The 21,295-nt window shown below is 41.0% G+C and overlaps 1 protein-coding gene across 1 annotated transcript in view; it reads left to right on the top strand.

Moving 5' to 3' along the window:
* Nucleotides 1–363: 363 nt before the first annotated feature.
* znf644b (zinc finger protein 644b) overlaps nt 364–21,295 on the top strand; it is a gene marked incomplete at both ends in the record, with an annotated part of 76,993 nt that continues 56,061 nt past the window's right edge. The window contains 4 exons of the mRNA XM_080727252.1: nt 364–1,770; nt 2,323–3,070; nt 4,028–4,548; nt 9,050–9,150. Coding sequence (XP_080583378.1) covers nt 364–1,770; nt 2,323–3,070; nt 4,028–4,548; nt 9,050–9,150 — 2,777 coding nt within the window. The remainder of the gene's footprint in view (nt 1,771–2,322; nt 3,071–4,027; nt 4,549–9,049; nt 9,151–21,295) is intronic.

Raw genomic sequence — 21,295 nt, forward strand, 5'->3', positions numbered from 1 at the left:
TATGTCTGCTGTTAACCGGAAGTGTCCCGCAAATAATGCTACAGTAAATTCTTGCGGAAACAGGTGGATATATCTCAAAATATAAAAACATATTAAATATAAAAAAGAAAAAAAGAAATGCCATATATATAGAATATATATAATTAAGAAGTAGTGAAAATAGGTGATGCGTTGTGTGCTTGCAGATCGGCTATTTTCACTAGTTTGGTCCCGGACAAAAAGTCTAATCTCTTTTTCGGGGCTCGACATGAAAAGTTGGGGAACCACTGTTCTACAGCATGTGTGGAGTGCATACATCATATATTGTGATATGTTGTTATTAATGTCGTTGTTATTTTCTCCTTCTCAGAAAACATTGCTGCTATGTCTGATCTGAAGCTGAACGCACAAGAGGACAAAGATGTGAAATCAGCCTGTGACAGCCCGGGTCCCACTCAGGTGCCATTACGGAGTCACACATCCTCCTCCCCGAAGAACAATGCCAAGGGCCTGTCCTCGGACGAACATGAAAATCCTTTAAATGGAGCCCAGCCAAATCCATTTGTATACAGCGGTGTCCCTGCTGTTCCCCGTGCAGGCGATTCATTGCCTTCAGGAACACTTGTTAATGGACCTGCTTCACACCCCACCTCAGAGGTGCGCCGGGTCCTGAACAAAGGCACCGTTGCCTCCAACAATGTCCTGGACGCCGCGCGGCAACCGGAGAAGGACACGAGCCCTCAGGTGTCGCTGCCACCCAGTGAGCTTCAATCAGACGCTTGGAAGAACGCAGCGGGACTCGTCCTGAAAACACTGCCCACACAGCCAGCAGGTGCCAACGCGCCACCTTCTCACGCCGAAGAGAATGAGTCTAAACTGCCCCGTTCCACTCTGTCAGGTGACAGTTCGGACCAGATGCACATTAGTCGGCCTCTGATAAACAAGGCGGTGAAAACAAGAGCTCTACGGGACGTAAACACAGAGTTGTCGGAGGGCTGCTCAGATGATTATGATGAGACGGAGGCGACCAGATGGGATTCAGCGAAAGAGCTTGTGCACTCCTTGAGGAATGGCCACAGTGTTAACAGACGGCTGCAGAGAAAGGCCAGAGTGACACCTCTTTTAACAAGCCAAATTGAGAGGAAGAACAACACACGTGTGAGGGGGGCGCCTGGCACTGCAGAGAACAGCTTAGATCACACGCACAAAGGTTCCCCCGGTGGCATCGATGTAGACAAATTTGACAGTGCCAACAAATATGTTTATTTTGGTAAAAAGACTAATTTAAAATGTCCCAAGGAGTCACTGAAAGATCACCCCAGCAGCACAACTCTGGACTCCGAGCTGCTATTTGGTAACAAGTTCAACGCAGGAAAAGGTTGCCATGCGCAAAACGACTCTGAAGAAGCATGCAATTTTAATGCTAAACCTGAACAACTGAAGACAGAACATTCTGAGTCGGATCCACTGTTCGCACTGTGCAATGTTAATTTCCAGGAGAAAATGCATTTGCATAGACATATGATGTATCATTTAAATGGGCATGATCAGGAGCAGAGTGTTCCGTATCCCTTTATATGCAGGGAGTGTGGGCGTTCGTTCTGCGATAGCAGTTCCCTCATGAAGCACATCATTATTCACCAGGAGAGGCTCGAAAAACTCATGGAGGAAATCAAAGGTCTCAACAATCTTGAAAACCAAGGCAGGGATGCCACATTACAATGCCATCAGTGTGTATTTGCAAGCAAATGCCCTAAAACCTTTGTCCAGCATGCCAGAGCACATGAGAATGTAAAGCACTATTACTGCTGTGAGGAGTGTAGCTATGTAGCACTGACTCAAGAGGCACTTGAAGCACACTTAAATGTTATGCACTTAAAGACACACAACCAGCAACAACATGGGAGTCCTACTAATGACACAGGGATAATGGACCTGGTTCAGTTCCAATGTAAACTGTGCTCTTTCACTTGCCAAGACAGACAAATATTAGAAAGGCATTCAGAGCTGGAACATCAAGAACCATTACATGATGAATGGGACGGTCCTGTGTTTCATAAATTGTATGAGCGTACAGATTCCAAGGTGAGCCGTTTGAAGTTCAATGACCGGCCCAAAACCGCTGATTCAGAACTGATGCACTTGATGCCAGGTTTATGTAACACACAGCCCACTTTCTGGAAAAGAGCTGACTTGACCTGTTGGGCTGGCAAAAAAGCTGACACACAGAATTCCTACAAAATTCTACACTCTTCACAGTTCAGGTGCAGTGATCACTTCACAGCACCCATGCTGTCACAATCTTTGTGCAAGAGTGACAAGCGTGGCAAATTATCTCCACAGCCAGGAGACAAAATAGATATGACACCAGGTGTACCCTATGCAGAGGAGGACAGCCAGAACAACTTAGAACAGACAAACTCTCCCTCAAACATTGATATTATGCTCACGGCAAAGAAGGCTGAATCAGACCAGACCAGTCAAGGGCTGAAAAATGACTTGGCGAGTGCGAGTTCACAAGTGCAAGCAGCTCTAAAGTCTCCATCAAAAAGTAACATGTCAGCACCATCGCTTCCTGAACAGATGAATGATAATGTACTTCACAAACTTAACCAAAGGTGTGAGAAAGATACTGGTCCTGAGGATATCAAACAAGACTATAAGGACAGTTATAAGTTCAGTGACTATGCCGGTGAGGCTACGGCCAACTTTCTGGACAGCGGCGAGAATGAAAAGCATCTCTATGATGACGATGGAGACGATGACTGCAGTGACATACAGCAACTCATTATCAAAGAGGAGTACATCGAAAGTGCTGTCTGTGACGATTCCCTAGAGCCGCCCGCCATGCCTAAGAGTGAGCCCTTTGAGTTCCCACTCACGTCTGGGCCAGAACACAAACCCTGTCCCTACTGCCCCGCGGTGTTCGAGTCTGGAGTAGGCCTGTCCAACCACGTGCGAGGGCACCTCCACCGAGTTGGGCTGAGCTACAACGCTCGACACATGGTTTCACCCGAACAAGTGGCGTTACAGGACCGCCAGCCGCGTATCCGCAGAAAGATCCCCTCCGGCACAAGGAAACTCAAAAAAGGTGATGCTATCATTTATTTATTTTGGTTGCAGGTTGGTAACCAAACAGTGACTGTATGCAGCAATTAAATATAAAAACTCAAGTGCAAGAGAATAAATGATCACTCGGACATTTTGTCATTGCCCACTGTTGGATACTGAGGGCGCTAACGAATGCTGTGTTATAACTTTTATATCACATACTTTACCCCCATTGCCTTATACCAGGGTTCCCCAATTAGTTTTCCCCAAGGGCCGAATTATGTCTAGGGTACCAAGCCGAGGGCCACAACATTGCAGGGGGCGACGGTGGCGTTCCCGCTACTCCAGCGACAGTTCAGATATCGTCGTTGTCGGGTGAAAATCTTGTATGTCCAAAACCGTTCGTTTTGCATTTATCATTTTAAAAAATATTTTAACTAGTGAAAACAGCCGATCTACAAGCACACAACGCCTCGCACCGCGAGGCGTTGTGTGCTTGTAGATCTGCTGTTTTCACTACTTTTGTGCAACGGCCTTGTATGATTTGCTAAATAACTTACACATTTGGAGATACGAGATTTCCACCCGACAACAACAATAGCGTTGTTGCTGCTCTTATACCACCATTATTACTGGGGTTGGTGTGGGCCAGACAGTAGCCCCCCGCGGGCCGCAAATGGCCCGAGTGCCGCCTATTGGGGAACCCTGCCTTATACAATTAAATTCTATATACTGCACATCAAATAGCCAAAACAAGCTCAGACTGAAAGTCCAGTGCACAATTAGCACTTTAGCTGGTCAGCTGCATTTCAGCCCTAGGCTTAACTTTCATCCCCCTCATCCAGGGCAAATAAAGGCTGGGTATGTGATACATATATTTGTAGTTCAATCAGAATTGTCATCAGTTGAATTAATACAGAATAAGTGAGGTAACCCTATGGTGTGGTGCTTCAGCAATCACATTGTGACAAGATTCTCACTCTCTGAACTGTTACAGTTGACAAGCCGGAGTCTCAAGGAAGACACACATGTCCCCTGTGCTGGGGATGGTTCGATACTAAAACGGGCCTCTCCAATCATGCAAGGGGCCACCTAAAACGAATAGGGAAGACCATAACCAGTGACAAGAAGTCCCCTGTGTCCATACTACTTGAACTCCTCCAGGACAAGAGGGAGCACGAGAGGATTGTCCAGATCCTGAACAAGGAGCAGTTCGCCTCTCGTCCATTCCTCTCCCCGAAGTTTGTCAGCAGCGGCAGCCTATTTCTGATGCCCCCGGGCGTCCCAGTGGAAATCCAGTGCGCTATGAGGAATACTGTAGCAATGGGCGGCTGTGTGCCCAAACAGGAGCCAGAGTTCTCCCAGACAAGGAAGGGCAACGAGGAAGCACAGGCCGCTGACGAGTCGCCCTCGAGCACTTTGGTCAAACTTCTGGAGACGAGTAAGATGGCAGCGGAGTTGAAGGAGCGAGAGGCTTTATACGCAACCAGGAAGCACTTCAACATGGCCAAAGACAGCGTGAGGGAGGCACAAATGATCAGCGAGGAGTCAAGTTGGACTCATGGTATGGAGACTCATCATTTTGTCTTAAAATCTATTTTCCCCTTAGCCATTAGGTCCTGTACTACTCATTTAACAACCACCTAAACATTATATACTTCATTGACCGGTGTCCTCCAAGGTTTAGATTTTGTCCCCTCCTTTTACAATTTACAAATTTCAACCTCTACACAGTCTACAGACTCTACACCAAATCCCTTTGCCGAAAATAGCAGTCTCACAATTAGATAGCAGATCTCACAAGAGCTTGTATATGCTATTTTCGCCTATTATGGCATGCCCACAATGAACACTGTGGATTTGGCTGTGCATGAAGCTGTATGTTCAGCTGATACATATATACCGTAGTGTCACAGTGTTACAGTGTTCACCAGTAAGGAATAACACCTTCAGTGCTAATATGCTGAATTTCTTACCACACAAATTCCAACACTTCAATATCAAAGCTTCATGTTGTGTGGGCATACGCTATCGGAAAGCAGACACAAATGTTACTTGGTTTTGTAAAATTCAACAAAGAATATCTTAGCACAATGTAATACCATTTTCATGTGTATATGTTTCTGTTTCCAGTTTTACCAGCAGTATTTCTCCACTTATTTGAAATCTTTTTTTAATATATTATCAGTCGAAGTACCAATCATCCTTCTATAAATAATTTAAATATGAAAAGAATGGACTGCAGATTTAAGTGGGGGCTGAAGCTAGGGCTGTCACGATATGACATTTTACATGACGATTAATTGTCACTCAAATAATTGGCGATTAACGATTTAATTGTGTTTTTGTCGTTGATAATTACATTTCTGTTTGGCTTTTAGGCTTTGAAGTTGTACATGGTAGATATGACACATAACCTAAATATACAAATACATTACTGACATATTTGACAACTTACTACTTAAAAAATAACTTTGATAGTGGAAATAGCCGATCTACAAGCTCACAACGCGTCGCATCGCGACGCGTTGTGAGCTTGTAGATCTGCTATTTCCACTATTTCAGAAATTTTTCAACATTCACGATTATGACAAAATGTGTCAAATAATCACGATTAGACGATTATGTAATAATTGTGACAGCCCTAGCTGAAGCATCTCAAGTTTACTCTCGAAGTCTTTTGTCCAGGTGCCTTTGGTGTTTAATATAATAACTATTTGCATGTTTAAATGTTCTGCATGCAGCCTTAATTCTGTCATGAATTGTGCAGACACTCATGTTTCTCACAATTTAAATCAGTTGATTATACAGCTACCAGTACAATTGTGTGATAAAAATAATAATAATAATGATAATAAAAACGTGACAATCAATTGATTTGTTGGAACATGAAGAATAAATGTCACCCAAGTGGCTTTGAAATTGAAATGAGTGGGGGGAAAAAAATCATGAGAGCACTTTGATGTTGAGCTGGAATCACATCAGCTGTGTTTACAGGCTTTTGTTTAATGTCGATCCAAATCAAACCTTCAATCAGGTACAGAGAACCGTGTTGATAAGGATCAACTCCGTTTCCTTTTTGTTCAAGTTAAAACCCTGTGAACAGAGCTGATCATTTTCACAGCATGACAGCAGCTGCTTTGACATGGCGTACAGAAAAGTATGAAACCTACACCTACAAAAGAAAAATATTACCATTATGAGACTAATTTACATTGTTATGTAATATGTAACGAATAACGATGCATTGATGGGCACCTTTTTGATACGGCTACTTCATTATTGAGTTACGTTCAAGACAATTCACATATTGTTATGTCACTAAAATGCAATTTACAATACGTATTCTTACACGTAATATGAAGAAACTATCAATGGGGCAATGTCTCTTATAGGGTAGTTGATAGAAGCTTCAATCTGACTCACAAAGCAACATGCATATATAATTTACATATACATTATGTACATAACCAATGTCACTCTCAATGTTCACGAATGGGAAAGGGAAGTCTGTATCGTTTATGTAACATATTGATGTGCAGTTGTCAGCCACAGTGTGTTGTCTGTTAGAAGACAAACAACAAAACATGAGATGTTTTCAAGACCCTCCATGACATCTATAAGGCAGTGTAAGTGAAAATAGCCCCCCTGAAGACAGTACATTGTGTTAAACATTACCACCAGCACTCACGTCAGCAGGCAAAACACAACCTTAGTATTTCAAACCAGATGGAGGGAGAGGCTAGGGCACACAGGGAATAACAGTTTTACTTTGTCTGTACAATATTGCATTCCTTCTGCACTCTGAGACTCACTTACAGTAACTCTGAATTAATGCATCATTTCTCATAACCCTGCAGTACAGCCTTCGTTTCATTGTCATTATTTAACTATTATTATTCATCAATTAATGTAACAGAACAAAGGATATATTCCTGCTGTGATGACTAAGACTAACCATACAAACCAATAGAGTGGCAAAGTGAGTTTAATGCTGTTTAATGCAATCAGATAGGACTATTCTGTTTGTAAATGGTAAATGGTGCATTTATATAGCGCTTTTATCCAAAGCGCTTTACAGAGATTGTGCATTACATTCACCCATTCACGCACACATTCATACACCGGTGGCGGAGGAAACCATGCAAGGCACCAACCAGCTCACCGGGAGCAACTAGGGGCTCAGAGTCTTGCCCAAGGACCCTTCGACATTAACTCAGGGGGAGCCCGGATTCGAACTGAGAACCCTTCGGGAACCCTTCTTGCTCTAATAACGGTTTCTCTACCCCTGAGCTATGCCGTTTGTACAGTATGTATTGGCTATCAAGGCCAGAAAGTAGTTTTTTTGCCATTCAGTAGGCGTTCCCGCATAACTTCCGGGTATGATGATGATGTCACCCTCTATATTATGAATCCTTTAAAATCCATGTTTGTAGCTCTTTTCCTAACTTCATTTCTATTTCTCGCAGATGAATGTGACTCCGATCAGGCTTGTGGTCACTGTAACACTGCCTTCCCCAGTGCTGTCAGTCTGTCCAGTCATCTCAGAGCCTTTTCACGCAGGAAGAGGTTCGCCGTTTTGGAAGAAACGAGTAAGTGCAGTCAGGCAGCACGACTCAGAGAAATGCGAAATAAAACTAAAGGCATTTTAACACAAGGCCTCCAGTGTGAAGGATGAGGTGTTAATGGCAGCGCAATTGGTGGGTTAAGTTTGACTATTTCACATTTATTTTATCAAAAGATATCACAAATATCACCATCATTTCTTTTTTTTTGTTAAGATTTTTTGGGGGGGCTTTTATGCCAGTCAGTAGACTGACAGGAAATGGGGGGAGAGATGGGGAGTGACATGCGGCAAAGGTCGTCCGGATCAGGAATCGGACAGGCGACGACGTCAGGTATCAATGCCTATGTGGCAATGCCTTATGTGGTATGCACCTGGACCAGTAGGCCAGCGGGCGCCCAAATATCACCATAACCTTAATGGGCAGACTGTCATGATAGTTGCTGAATGCATTCATGCTCCCTAGCAGATGAACCCTAAATACCAGTAAGACACCCTAAGGGAGAGAAGCACATCCGCCTAGGTGAAAGCAGACTGCTGGGTGAGCGCTGGCGCTTTGGCATGGGATCGACACAATACGTCCATATATGGGCATTCCCAGATATGGGCTTAATATTGATCTCCATATGTGCATAAAATTGATTGTATTAGTGTGGTTGCCCTAACAGGGCATCATCTGGGAATGCCCATATATGGACACAATATTGTCATTTTCGGTCCGGATAGGGCGTAAAATGTATGCTAATTATAGTAAGGCCAGACGGGGCCTCAGGCCGGCCCAGTTAGGGCCGGCCCTCAACGTTCCCTTTCGGGAACGTTGAGAACGCTGACCTGGTCGAGTCATCATTGTGATGAAAGAACAGGTCAGCTATATCCTTCTGCTGAGCTGGTCAAGTCATCAATGTGATGTCAGAACGTACATTTATATGGAGCGTGACATGAGTGTGACATGAGGCGTGACTCACACATGCACGCACAGGAGCTGCAGGTTTTCATAGTATATTCGACTTACGGTCACAATCAACAAGCCTGAAACAAAAATGAGCATACTCAGTCTAAAGCAATTTGCTGGGTTCATATATGGCTCACGGAGACTTATCTATTGAACTATAGACTGATTCCAGGATGGATATAGGCCCTGCTATTAGTGTTTATTACACTCTTGTTGAGATGAGATTTTCATTCCCCAAAAATGGTAAATGTTTACTGACTTGTTTTGTCATTCTAGGCTATGACTTTAAACAAAAGAAGCCAAGATCAGGACACGGGAAGAAGGTGCTGTCCCCCTTGAATGCTGTGGAGCAGATCTACAGACTCACTTGCAGGTGCTTGGACCAAGCCTCATGTGACTTCATACATATTTTTACTTCAGGATTTTGCTGTGTAGGAAAATGTATCACTGTCTCCTGTGTTAAATTTCACCCAATTCTCATTTGTGCAGATTCTGTGACTTAGTCTTCCAGGGTCCCCTGTCTGTCCAGGAGGACTGGGTCAAGCATTTGCAGAGGCATCTTATGCACACTAGTGTCCCTCGCTCAGGGACAAGGATGGTTGAGGTGTTAGGTCTTCACCAACAGATGCACCACTTGCCACTGGAGCACCCAAACGTGGGGCACCCAACCCTGGAGAACCCAAACCTGGAAAACCTCAACCTGGAAAATCCCAAACTGGAGCAGCCAAACCTGGAGCAGAACCTGTCCCCTCTGGAACTTCAGGTTGCCTCTTAAATGTTCTAGGTTGTTTACACATGTTTGCACATCAACATGTCAGACAGTTAACTGTCAATCCAGCATACGGTGTCTATATTGAATTGTACTGTACCTCAATTACACACACACACACACACACACACACACACACACACACACACACACACACACACACACACACACACACACACACACACACACACACACACACACACACACACACACACACACACACACACACACTGTATATTCTGTAGATACATAGCCTTTTTAATTTTCTATTTGCCTTACCAAACAGCTTATAAAATATTTGTATTCATATGTTACGCAAAAACGCCAAAAAACTAACTTAAACCATACAGTCGGAAAACATATATGGTATATTTAAATCAACAAAAATACATGAAGTCTTAGTATTTAGTACTAGTGTTTTTACCATTTTCACTATGCACCCAGACTCCAAGTATTACGGGTAAGGCAGTACTTTGTGTTGTGCCCAAGACTTTGAGAAATATTTGTCATCATTTGACAAAGGCACTGCTAAAGTTCATCTTTATATAGTTGCTTCTACTGTACAAAGCAAAATACTGAGTGTTAATTTAACCCACATTACTGAGTGACCTTTAATCCATTAAAACATGAGACTTATTTTACAAATGCCTTCTAAATCAGTGGTTCTCAAACCTTTTCGTGCCAAAGACCCCCAAAATGATATGAATTTGGCCGCGGACCCCCATCTGAAAATGTTTTGTGCCAGGAACCCCCAAGAAGAGAAGATTTGTGTTAAAAATACTAAATTATTCAACATTTATTTTTCAAGATTTTTCAATAATGTTCAAGAAAAGCAGATGCAAGCTAGGGATTTCATTCACTCAAATATCGCAATTTTTTAATGGCATGATAGCGACCGTCAGGTTGCAGTGACTATCAAAAGTAGCTGTCAGTCCGTCTGTCTGTCTGTCTGTCCGCCACGTCACGTCACACTTTTGCCCTACTCATATCTCCGCCCCATATCTGCCCCTATCCATGCCAAACATTTCTCACATGGCCCTCTTCTAGCGCCACCATGAGGGCCGATTCTTGCAAAACAAATGTTTGGACACTGCTCCTACAAATTTTGCCCTAAAATCACGCAAAGTGGTACACAGTATGTCTAGACTCATGTCATCAACATGGATCTGTCCCTTTTAGCGCCACCATCAGGCCCATTCTTTTAAACACATTTTTGGACACTGCTTCTACAGATTTTGCCCTAAAATCACACAAAGCGTCATCTTTCCCATTTCCCATATTCCCTCCTGATTGGCTACCATTGCCTTCTAAAGTTTGTGTATGCGACCTGACGGTCGCTTAGCTCCCGATTTAGGGAGTCTAACTGGTATTTTCATGCCAAAAAGACTGACTGACTATCTGGCTGCATTGAAATTATATGATTCAACTTTTTATGGTTTATATTGTTTATAATTGGTTTAAAATAGAAACCTTTTCTTTTTAGTATATACAAAGAAAAGTAACTCAAAAATGTATATAGAATCGCAATATACAGTAAATCGAATCTGCACCCTAGGTATGGAGATCATATCAAATCTAAAGTGAATCGTCCCACCCTATCTGCTATTTTTGAATAGCCAACACGAAAATCAAAACTTACACAGGTGCTTTCCTGGTTTTAACGGGTTAGGGGTCAAATGAACACTTTTAGAATTTTAATGTGTATGTAGTTCATTTGCACTCTGTTGGCAAAAAAGTAAACTCACCTCAGCAAATGAAGACTCCATTGTAGTGAAGATGCTATGCAGTATGATCTGATGTGCACAATACTTCCACTATAGTGCGTTATATGTAAGTTCTCTCCCAGTTATTATGCCTGTAAGCTATGTGAATAAGAAGGACATTGTATGTTTGAATGTACTGTAGTAACATGGGACAACATTTTGATGATTATCTAGGTATTCTATACGGTCACAGAAATATGTATCCTGATAGACTAGAGTATTTTATATTTGTACATAATGAACATGTTTAATGGAATTCAAAAATCTAAATATTATATATTTTGCTTCTCTTGTTAGAATAATGCAATTTTAGATTAATCTATATTTTGCTTGACAGCAGTACTGGTAACATTTTTGGGAACCTAAAATTTTGTACAGAAGTCACAAAATTAGTTGCATGATAAAGAATATGATGATTGCTATAGTAATACAAATATGAGCATATTTTATAAATACTTGCACTTTAACAAACAAAAGCACTGAAAGTGATGTTGAACTTTATTAGATTTTAATGAGTTGTATACTACAGTAAATGGACTTTTAGCACATAGGCTAACAAATGCAAACAATTGGAGTCTACCAATTTATAAAAAGAGCCCAAGTATAGGCCAATTTATTTGTGCGGAAGTTAAATGGCTATATTCATGTTATATTATATTGTATTATATTATATTATATTACATTGCCCATGGCGGTGGTTCAAGCACCACAGAAATCAATCAGGTCACCAATGGCTGTGTAACATGAGCTTTCAGTATAGGCAAAACAGAATGTACCAGGACAGATGCCTTGTGAGACTTCTGCAGGGTTTAGCTAGACTGGATATAGATTATAGAACAAAAGTACTCACTTGGTGCTTGTCAGAATAAGGCCCAATTTATACTTATGTCGGGCATGTCCTTGTACGGCTGTGTCGCTTGCCAAGAATATCAGAGTTTTAGTTGAACATTTTGGGTGAAAATGATTGGTTATTGGCAGACATAATACAGAGTACAGGGAGTAGAAAAGTAATGAAATTAAATATTATTAGTTGTGGAATTGAACCAGATAATGTTAAAAAGTAAATTTATATTCTTAATAATTTTGTTGTTATAAATATCTTTATCTATCCACCTGTTTCAGTGGGAATTTACTGTAGAATAATGTGTGGGACACATGCGGGAATTCTGGGACCGTCAATGACGGTCGCGATTACGATTACGTCACACTCGGCTTGGCTCGCCTGCAAGGATGGTGGGCGGTGGATTGTGGGTGGGCGTCACAAACGTAACAGGCCCATATGGGGATCTCATGTTTATTGCCTAAATATCATGACAGTAAGTTTACAGTAAGCCAATGGAGGAAAAAAAGTGTGTTTGCCCTGATGCAAGTTGTAGATTGCAGCTGTTATGAGCCTCCTCTGGAGAAAAAACAACAACATACTTTTCACATTTGTGGTGCCCATTATGGTCAGACGCAAATGTCTTCTATATGAACTCTATTGAGGTCTCTGAAACACATTGACATTTAGGGTCAGTTGGATAATATGTTCATGATTAATACAACAACTTTGGAAGCCAGTTATAGCTAAATTATATAGGCTACGAAAGACACACTGGCGCATCACAGACTTTTAAATGCCTTTTTTATTTATAAGATCCTAAATCAGGACTAACATTTCGAGAGCATCTTCATCATAGACATGGTCTACAGTATATTTGTGAACTGTGGACATCTCATCTGTAAGAGTAGCAAAAAGTGACTTTTGAAGAAAAAGGGGCGTAGTCTAGGTAGGTGCATCATGACTCAAGACACCCAGGGGAAATACATTTTGATTGTACACTTTAAAGCGCCACCATGAGGCCAATCTGTTTAACTCTTTGATGCATAGCAGCTGTGACTTAGTCTTAGAACATACCTACCAAGTGTGGTAAAGCTACCTCTTATGGTTTGTGAGAAACAGCTGCTTTTATGGAAATGTTCACATTTTTGGACTACACAATTGTGTATAATTCCACAAGCTTAATGCACTAATAGAGGCGTGCCAAACTTTTTCAGATATTAGATTTCCTACCTAATCCTCTTCGTTCCCTGTGGAACATAAGGCTGTGACCATCAGCTTCCATCTGGGCCTATCCTGTGCAGCATGTTGTGCCTCGATCGCCCCCATGTTTGCCATTTTCAGTTCTGAGGTCTGCACAGTTCTTCGCCAGGTTGTTTTTGGCCTCCCTTGTTACTTTAGGAATGTGGTTCTGGTCCATTCTAAGGACATCTCCAAGCCATCTGAACCGTTGGTGTTTCATTTAAAGCACCACATTGCGACAGTTTTTTTGTACAAGTCCTTGTATTCGATTAGATTAGCTATAGATTACTACTACTATACAGTAAATAGGTGCAATAACTCTACACCACAATATTAATCAAATATATTTTAGAACATTTTGAAAACAACCGCTTGTGTGACCAACTCATACATTTTGTTTTCTAGAAAATAATTCCATAATTAGTAGTATGGATGGATTAACATCACGCCCTGTAGTGTAACATTGAGATTAAGAACTCATCAATCAATGCTTTTAAACAAATCACAAATATTTATTGAATGTCAATTGTATGTCATCTGTTACTGTTATTGAGGAATATTCATTTCTGTAAGTTTGAGTGCCTCCAGTTCTTCATAATCTCAAATGTGTGACTGTCAATATTCTGATTTCTGTTTGTTATGTCTCATTGAGGACTTTCAACCTTGCATCCCTATTCCAAAATTGTAAAGAAAAAAAAGAAAAAAAGATTATTGTGGGCTTGTAGATCAGATATTTTTGCTAAATGAGTGTTTCAAAACAAACAGGTTGAAGTCATGATTGCAAAAAGACATCAGAGTCAGTGAACATCATCTGTGGTTTGTTCAATATTAAACTATTATGAGTGACTGATGACATTATTTATTTATTTCCCAGAGAAACCATGTAACATACACAGCATGACATAGCTCCATGCAATGTCCTGAGCGTTAATTCAACTCCTATAAAAATGGGCCCATAGGTTAATACACATTTCCTCGTTCTTTCACCAGTTTATATTGTAACTCTTCAAGTTAATATTCGAGTGAAATGCCTCCTTCACTGTTTTGCATTGTGTCCTCTTGTTAACAGCAGAGTGTGCCATTGTTTACCAGTAGAAACTGCAGCTGTAAAGTATGTAATGAGTGCTTGATAGTCGCGTCTGGTTCCGCTACACTACCTCCCAGTGGCGAAGGGGGGCTAACCCCGCAGTTTATCCTGGTCAGTGTCTAAAGCAGCCATCAAAGCTGTACAAACCAATTGTCATCATGTTTCTCCAGAGGGAATTTTGAAGTACATTAATGCTCCTTCTTTGGGAAATAATTGTCCCACTCTGTGACTTCATTAGGACTCCTGGTTGTTTCAAAAGATGTTCTCTCTCAGGAGCCACGTTGCTAGCAGACAGCATCCCAAGGGGCCCAATGAATAAAAAAAGAGAGATTATAATGAGATTGAGTTAGCCATGACCAGGGATTGGGCTTTTCATTATTCCACTCTGGAGAGAGAGAGAGAGAGAGAGAGAGAGAGAGAGAGAGAGAGAGAGAGAGAGAGAGAGAGAGAGAGAGAGAGAGAGAGAGAGGTGGGGGTGGGGGTGAGGGTGGGCAGGTCTGACATAAAGAATTGTGTTGTGGTATAACCCACACTCACCATCTGCCATGCAGGTCCAGTAGGAAGGGGCCGGTGCATGCTCACCATTACCATGTATATCAATGGGCTCCTCTCTGGAGATTGCTCCATTAAAAACAGCAAGCACACACGCCGTAAAGCGAAAGAGAAAATAAATCTGCAGAAATAATAATTAACAATGAGTAAGTAAGTAATCTCGTTGGTCAGTTTCTGTGCCAGCCAGGCAAGCATAATGTACAGCAAGTTATATTATCTAAACACAGAACAAATTCCCTTTGTCCTGAGCAAGAAGGTTTGTGGTGTATTTTGTAGACAGACGGGCATCTGCACACCTGTGCGTTTCCATCCTAAACACTGCTCCACAAGAAAGCGCTTTGTCTGGTACTCACTTTCTTTTTCACTCACTGTCTGTATGTGGCAGCATCAGGACCATTGATCATGACCTTTACTTTGGCCGGTTTATTCTGAAGTGCCACAGACTGCCTGTGTGAAAAGAGAGGGGGGAAAAAAAGGAGTAGAAAAAATCAATAGGTTTCCATTATCTGGTTGGGCAGTGTCACTGGCCTGTCAATGATCCTGTTACAGTGGTGGTACAAGGGTGCGACATGGGCCCCCACTCAATCGCTGCTGACAAGAGGAAAACATGCTGACAGTCACCGGGAACAAGTTGGAACACAGATTTGCACTTCAAGCAGCCGTCCGAGAAGGTACAGTGCGAGGCCACCACACGGCAAGGGGCAAGCTCTGTGGGAGTGAGGTTTGGGGGGGCAGGGGGGGCTGGGGGGGCAGGGGGGGGGCAAAGGGGGGCCAGCCTGCCTGTCTAGCTCTCCTCCACCACAAATGCTTTTATCCTCCCATAAATTATTTAACTCTGATACACCAAAGGAAACTCAGGTGCACTGATTGAGGCTGAATTCATAAAGCCCCACACTGCCCACTCTCTCTCTGTCAGTGTCTTCCCTGTCCAGACACTCGTTAGCTGCTCCTGGATAGTGTCATGAATACCATATCCATGTAATATGTGTTAACATTACAGTAGGGGAATGGAATTATTCATGAAATTCTCTTCAATTAAATGGTATTATCCTTCAAGACAAGAGATTGCTAAACCTTTCCGCTGCACAATATCACTAGGTTTATGATATCCAGAACGTTTGGGAAATACAATAAATCGTATTATATAAAACATATAAAGAAATATATAAATATTGTTTATTTTATTTAGGGGTTTTTCAAAATGTTAAATGTTTAAGTCTTTCCCTTTGACTTACCCTAGTCAGAAATTGGGTAAGGAAGACATCAACTGTCTCTCAAAAGATCATAAATCAATATATTTTGACAAGGGGGGGAATGTTTTGGATCATGCACCACTTTGGCCCCAAAACAGCCTTTCACCTCCTGTCAAAGGTCTTTCTTTCGGATCACGTTTTAATGACCACGTGTCATTGGCCTTTCTTTTTTCTTTTTTTGCCTACACTGTGCACACTAGCCTACAGTAGGCTAAATTACTAAACAATGTGCTACTTCCAGAATTAAAATAGCTTCAAATAAAAAGCCATTATGTGTGTGTCTTATTTGACACCTCACTAAAGGCTAATGAGGACCAACCAAGCCTTATATTCCGTGAAGGTACATTATCCAAACTGGACAGTTTCAATATGACCCATGGAGGCCACGGAGGTGTCAGCTGACATCAAGGTTCTTGCTAAAGCTTTTATTGGACTCTAAAATACCATCCGTTTTTTTCTTTTTCAATTACACACGGTTCCGCTTGCGTGGACTTGTCCATATGTAAGCAATTCAGTGCACGATGACTGGGGAATTCAGGTTAATATGTTGACAAGATTTAACAATACCGGGTCATGTTGCACAACACGCATGAGTGGTTCTGTTCACTCCAGCAGCTGACAGGTCCTAATCATGCGCTGCCCTAAAGGCACTGGGGCACAGAGGACTTTAATTACTGAATTATAGACTAGTTTGCCGGCGTCAAATTGAGACATAATTAAAGACAGACTTATTGGGCTATAGAATTGTTCCGGCTAATTGGGCAGAGAGCGGACAAGTGCGATATGGTGCGTTTGCATTTATTTGTAATAGCATAATCACCATGAGTTTATAGGAAAAGGCTACAGTAGACTAGCCTATATCATTGGTTGCATTAAAATAATATGATCTCTCCAGCCGACAGATGAATTTAATTTAGACCTAATAGGCTATATTAAATCTAATAACATCATAGGCTTATAGAAATACCACCAAGCTACAGCATATATAATAATCTACATTGTAGATTATATATGCCTAAATTGCCTATATTGTAGATTCTACAATATAGGCAATTTATAGAATATCAGACAAGATTTAATTATGCATAGCCTACATTTCTGCACATTTTGCTTCTTTTTATAGCCTAGGCCAAGCCTAGTATGTTACAGCAGCAGCAAATGTGTCATTTATAGGGTAACAAAAACAATAGACGACAATGTGCTTAGTGCTCAGTCTTGACATTCGTGATGGTGATGTGGCACCTTTGGAAACATCCTTTTTTCCTATTAATTAGTCTCCAAACATGCCTTTAGAAATAAAGATAGGTGTGATGGAGAACTGGTCAGCGAGCAGCTGCCCTTCATCCCTCCAGGCACAGGCTGACCTCGTTCTTTTACATCACTGAACTGGAGGCTTGACAAGCCACAAAACCAAAGACATTTTGATTTGGACGTGGAGAGAAACGCAGAATATGAGCCAGACAGGGGTGTCACACCAAATTCTGGGCCCTGGGTACAAGGATTCACTGCGGGGCCCTTGTGCTTTAACTATTGAAAAATAGCAGATATACAAGCTCACAGCGCGGCACCGAGTGCCGCGCTGCGAGCTTGTAGATCTGCTATTTTTGAAAAATCATGAAAATCTTTGAATATTTCAAATCCTTCTGAGTTTTTTTTTTGAAAAACCGTTTCTATGTCAGTGGAGCTCAAACCTTTTCATGTGAAGGACCCCCAAAATGGTATGTATTTGGCCACGGAACCCCATCTCAAAATATTGAGTTCCAGGGACCCCCAGAAGCAAAATTTTAGTTACAAATGTTCACTTAAAAAATACATATATTCAAAGATTTGCACAGTTTGCACATATTTTCACGACTTTTCAAAAATAGCAGATCTACAAGCTTGCAGCGCGGCACTCAGTGCCGCGCTGTGAGCTTGTATATCTGCTATTTTTCAATAGCTAAAGTATAAAATAATTAAGGCCCCTCCACCTTGGGCCCTATAGTAACTCAGTCCCACTTTCCTACCCCTTGTGACGCCCCTGGAGCCAGATATGACGAGTCAGGCTCAGACATGATGTTGGGCATAAGATTATCTGTAGAAAAAAGAATAACAACAACCAGTGGTGTAAAGTAACTAAGTAGGCCTACATATAAGTACTGTAAGGGGTGTCAATTGGGTATGGTATAGGGGTATGCAGCTGCCATACCCTGGGTCCAGGGGGGGGGAAATAAAAGTTACTTTTAAATATATAAATCCATGAATGTCTCTTTGTCTATCTGTTCTGGTTATTATGTTGTACAGCAAAATAACTACAAATGCAAAATGTAACAAAATGGTCACTTTAACAAGGTATTATAATTATATTATCCAGACTTGTATTCTCCCCATCTTGACAAAATGGTATATTCCCAGGTTCTGCAGGTCAGCTGCACAGGTGCAATGCATTATTGTTAATTGTGGCACGTTTACTAACATGCCAAGTAGTTTAGCTGCACTTGAACAAATGTTCCTGCCATATCCAGCCCAAGAAACCGTAGAAACGGGGGTAAAAATTAAATGTACTTCTTAAAATAAATGTCGCGCGCGTGCAAGACACCAGTCATGTTGCCATACCTTAGCTTTTTCTGAACTGACGCCACTGGTACGTACTGTAGCCCATACTTAAGTATAATTTTGAGGTATTTGCACTTGGAGTATACAGGCTAGTTCCAATTTTCAATACTTTTACCTTCTCCACACCACCACTATCTCAGAGGCAAATATTGTAATTGTACTCAACTACAATTATTTTAAACTTTTAGTTTCTAGTTACTTTGTAGATCTGGATCATTATTACAAAACATACATTAACCACTTTATACACCAACTCTATATACATTTCGGCCATTTGAAAATAGCCGATCTACAAGCTCACAATGCGCATTTGCGAGCTTGTAGATCTGCTATTTTCAAAGAGACTTACATTTTATACATTATGAGTACTTGGTACTTTAAGTACATTTTGATACCAATACTTTTGTACTTTTACTCAAGTACATTTTGAATTCCGAACTTTTACTTGTAACAGAGTATTTCTACAATGCAGTATTGATACTTTTATTAAAGTAAAATATGTGAGTACTTTTTCCTCCACTGTTGAAGATTTCTATTTAGACAGTGTCCATATGGCCTGCCCTAGTTGCTAAAAGCAAAAACTGAATTCCTCAATTATCTCATTTGTATTCTATAGTAGAAATAGTGGGTGAAAGTAGAATCAAATCAGTCTATATTGGTGCAGTCTAAACATATGACCAATTACTAGCAGCAATTAATAGGCAATAGCAGTAGGCCTGTATGGTACAGCAGCCTATTTTACTGCAATTATCTTATTGGACAGCAGGGGTCACTGCTCCTTTCGTTGTGAAAGTCAGCAGTGGAAACCAACCCATAGCAGGTAGTTGGTTGGGGGTTGAAACTAATCTATTGCGGTAATTTCACTATAATATGGATAATATTTAATAGGCGATTCATTTTAAGGTAGCCTAAAATAAATTATGTTCCTATTTAATAGCTATTGATTAAGGACGTTTCAATGCAGTGCAATTTCTCTGTGCATTGCCATTTCATTATAATTAACATGAGGCTTCTATATAGTCTACCATCCTGATCACTGGATAAACTGAAGGGATTATCAGATAGGACAGCCTATAACAGTGGTTCCCAAACTTTCTAGCTCAAGACCCAAAATAGAAATCAGACCTGTGCTTGGGACCTAAACTAGAGAAAATAGCAGATCTACAAGCTCACAACACATCGCTTCGCACTGCGTTGTGAGCTTGTAGATCGGCTATTTTCACTCTGTTTGTTTTCTAATTTATGGAATTTCTTTGATTTCTTTATGAAATTTCAAATTACAAAATAATAATAATAATAATAATAATAATAATAATGTTTTAATTCATGATTTTTTTTACATTTTTGTATGTATTTTTTTATGTTTTGAAATACAAATAATTAAAAACAAAATGTAGGAAACAAAAAAAAATAAAGGGACCCATAAAATGTGTCTGTGACCCACAAATGGGTCCCGGCCCAGTGCTTGGGAACCAGTGGCCTATAACCATTCAGGTTCAGGTAGCCTACATTGCACAGTTAAATTGGACCAGTAAGGTTGTTCCTCGTCCTCGAGGGCCACATGTTCCTAGCGCTGCAAATAAGATGCCTTTGAGATAGTTTTTGTGTATTCCCCCCACACTCAGCCCATTATCACGCTGCCTCCGAATAGAAGAATGCTCACATTCCTAAAACCCAAACTGTCTGGAAGGCCTATGGCATCATTTCAATATCATTAGCTCACTAACCAGGTCTTTGCTATAAATAATAAGCCTATGCAAGCCTATAATAAACAAACGTTGTCCTTGCACGATCCTAACATAAACCACCATTCTATGGCAAATATATGCATCTTGTTCAATTTCTCCAATAAGCCTACATTTAGGCTAATTGCAACTCGAGCCTATTCGTGAATTTAAAACTTTCAGGCGACAAGCGAATATCTAGAGCAAATGACAAAAACATAGAGGAGAATAACTGACAGTTGAAAAGACAGAGGATGTGCAGCTAACAGGCAGACGCAACCAGTACAAAGTCACACGTGCCTTTGAGAGCACAGTTTGTTTTATTGCCGTTCTCCGGGTTGTATCTCCTGTCGATTTGCTGAAGAAAGGATAAGCGAACATGCCCTGTTTAAGAAACAAACATGCAGATTAGATGAGATCCTGACAGCATCCTACCTCAGACTTCACGTCCCCAAAGCTCATATATCAACAAAACAGGGGTAAAACCCTCTCAGCACGGTTGACAACACCAATTCTCATCCTACAAAATAATGGATACAAATAAAGAGATGGCATGAATGAATAAATAAACAAACAAACAAACAAACGGGCGGCATTAGGTCACATTTTGATACAATCCTGGTCATTTAAAAATCATTCAAATTATAGGCCCTCAAATTCACATAAAAAAATGCCTATATAGCCAATAGCCTATTATCTGATGGGTGGATTTTGTGTGCAATTAAATGGACTTTCTGTTTTTGGCCTATGCCGTATAAGTCAATAGTGTAATGCTTTAATATCAAAACATGGTCCAAGTTCGGTGTAATGAAGTGGATTTGGCCTTTTTAACCCTCATCTGCGGCTGCATGGGAAAGAAATATAGGCTACGTTCCAACCTGACAACTTAAGGCTTGTGTAAAAAAAGTGACTTGGAGTGCAGAGAGTTGTCACCTGTTATAGGC

The sequence above is a fragment of the Nannobrachium achirus genome, assembly GCF_963921795.1.
Source record: "Nannobrachium achirus genome assembly, chromosome: 1".
Taxonomy (NCBI): Eukaryota; Metazoa; Chordata; class Actinopteri; order Myctophiformes; family Myctophidae; genus Nannobrachium; species Nannobrachium achirus.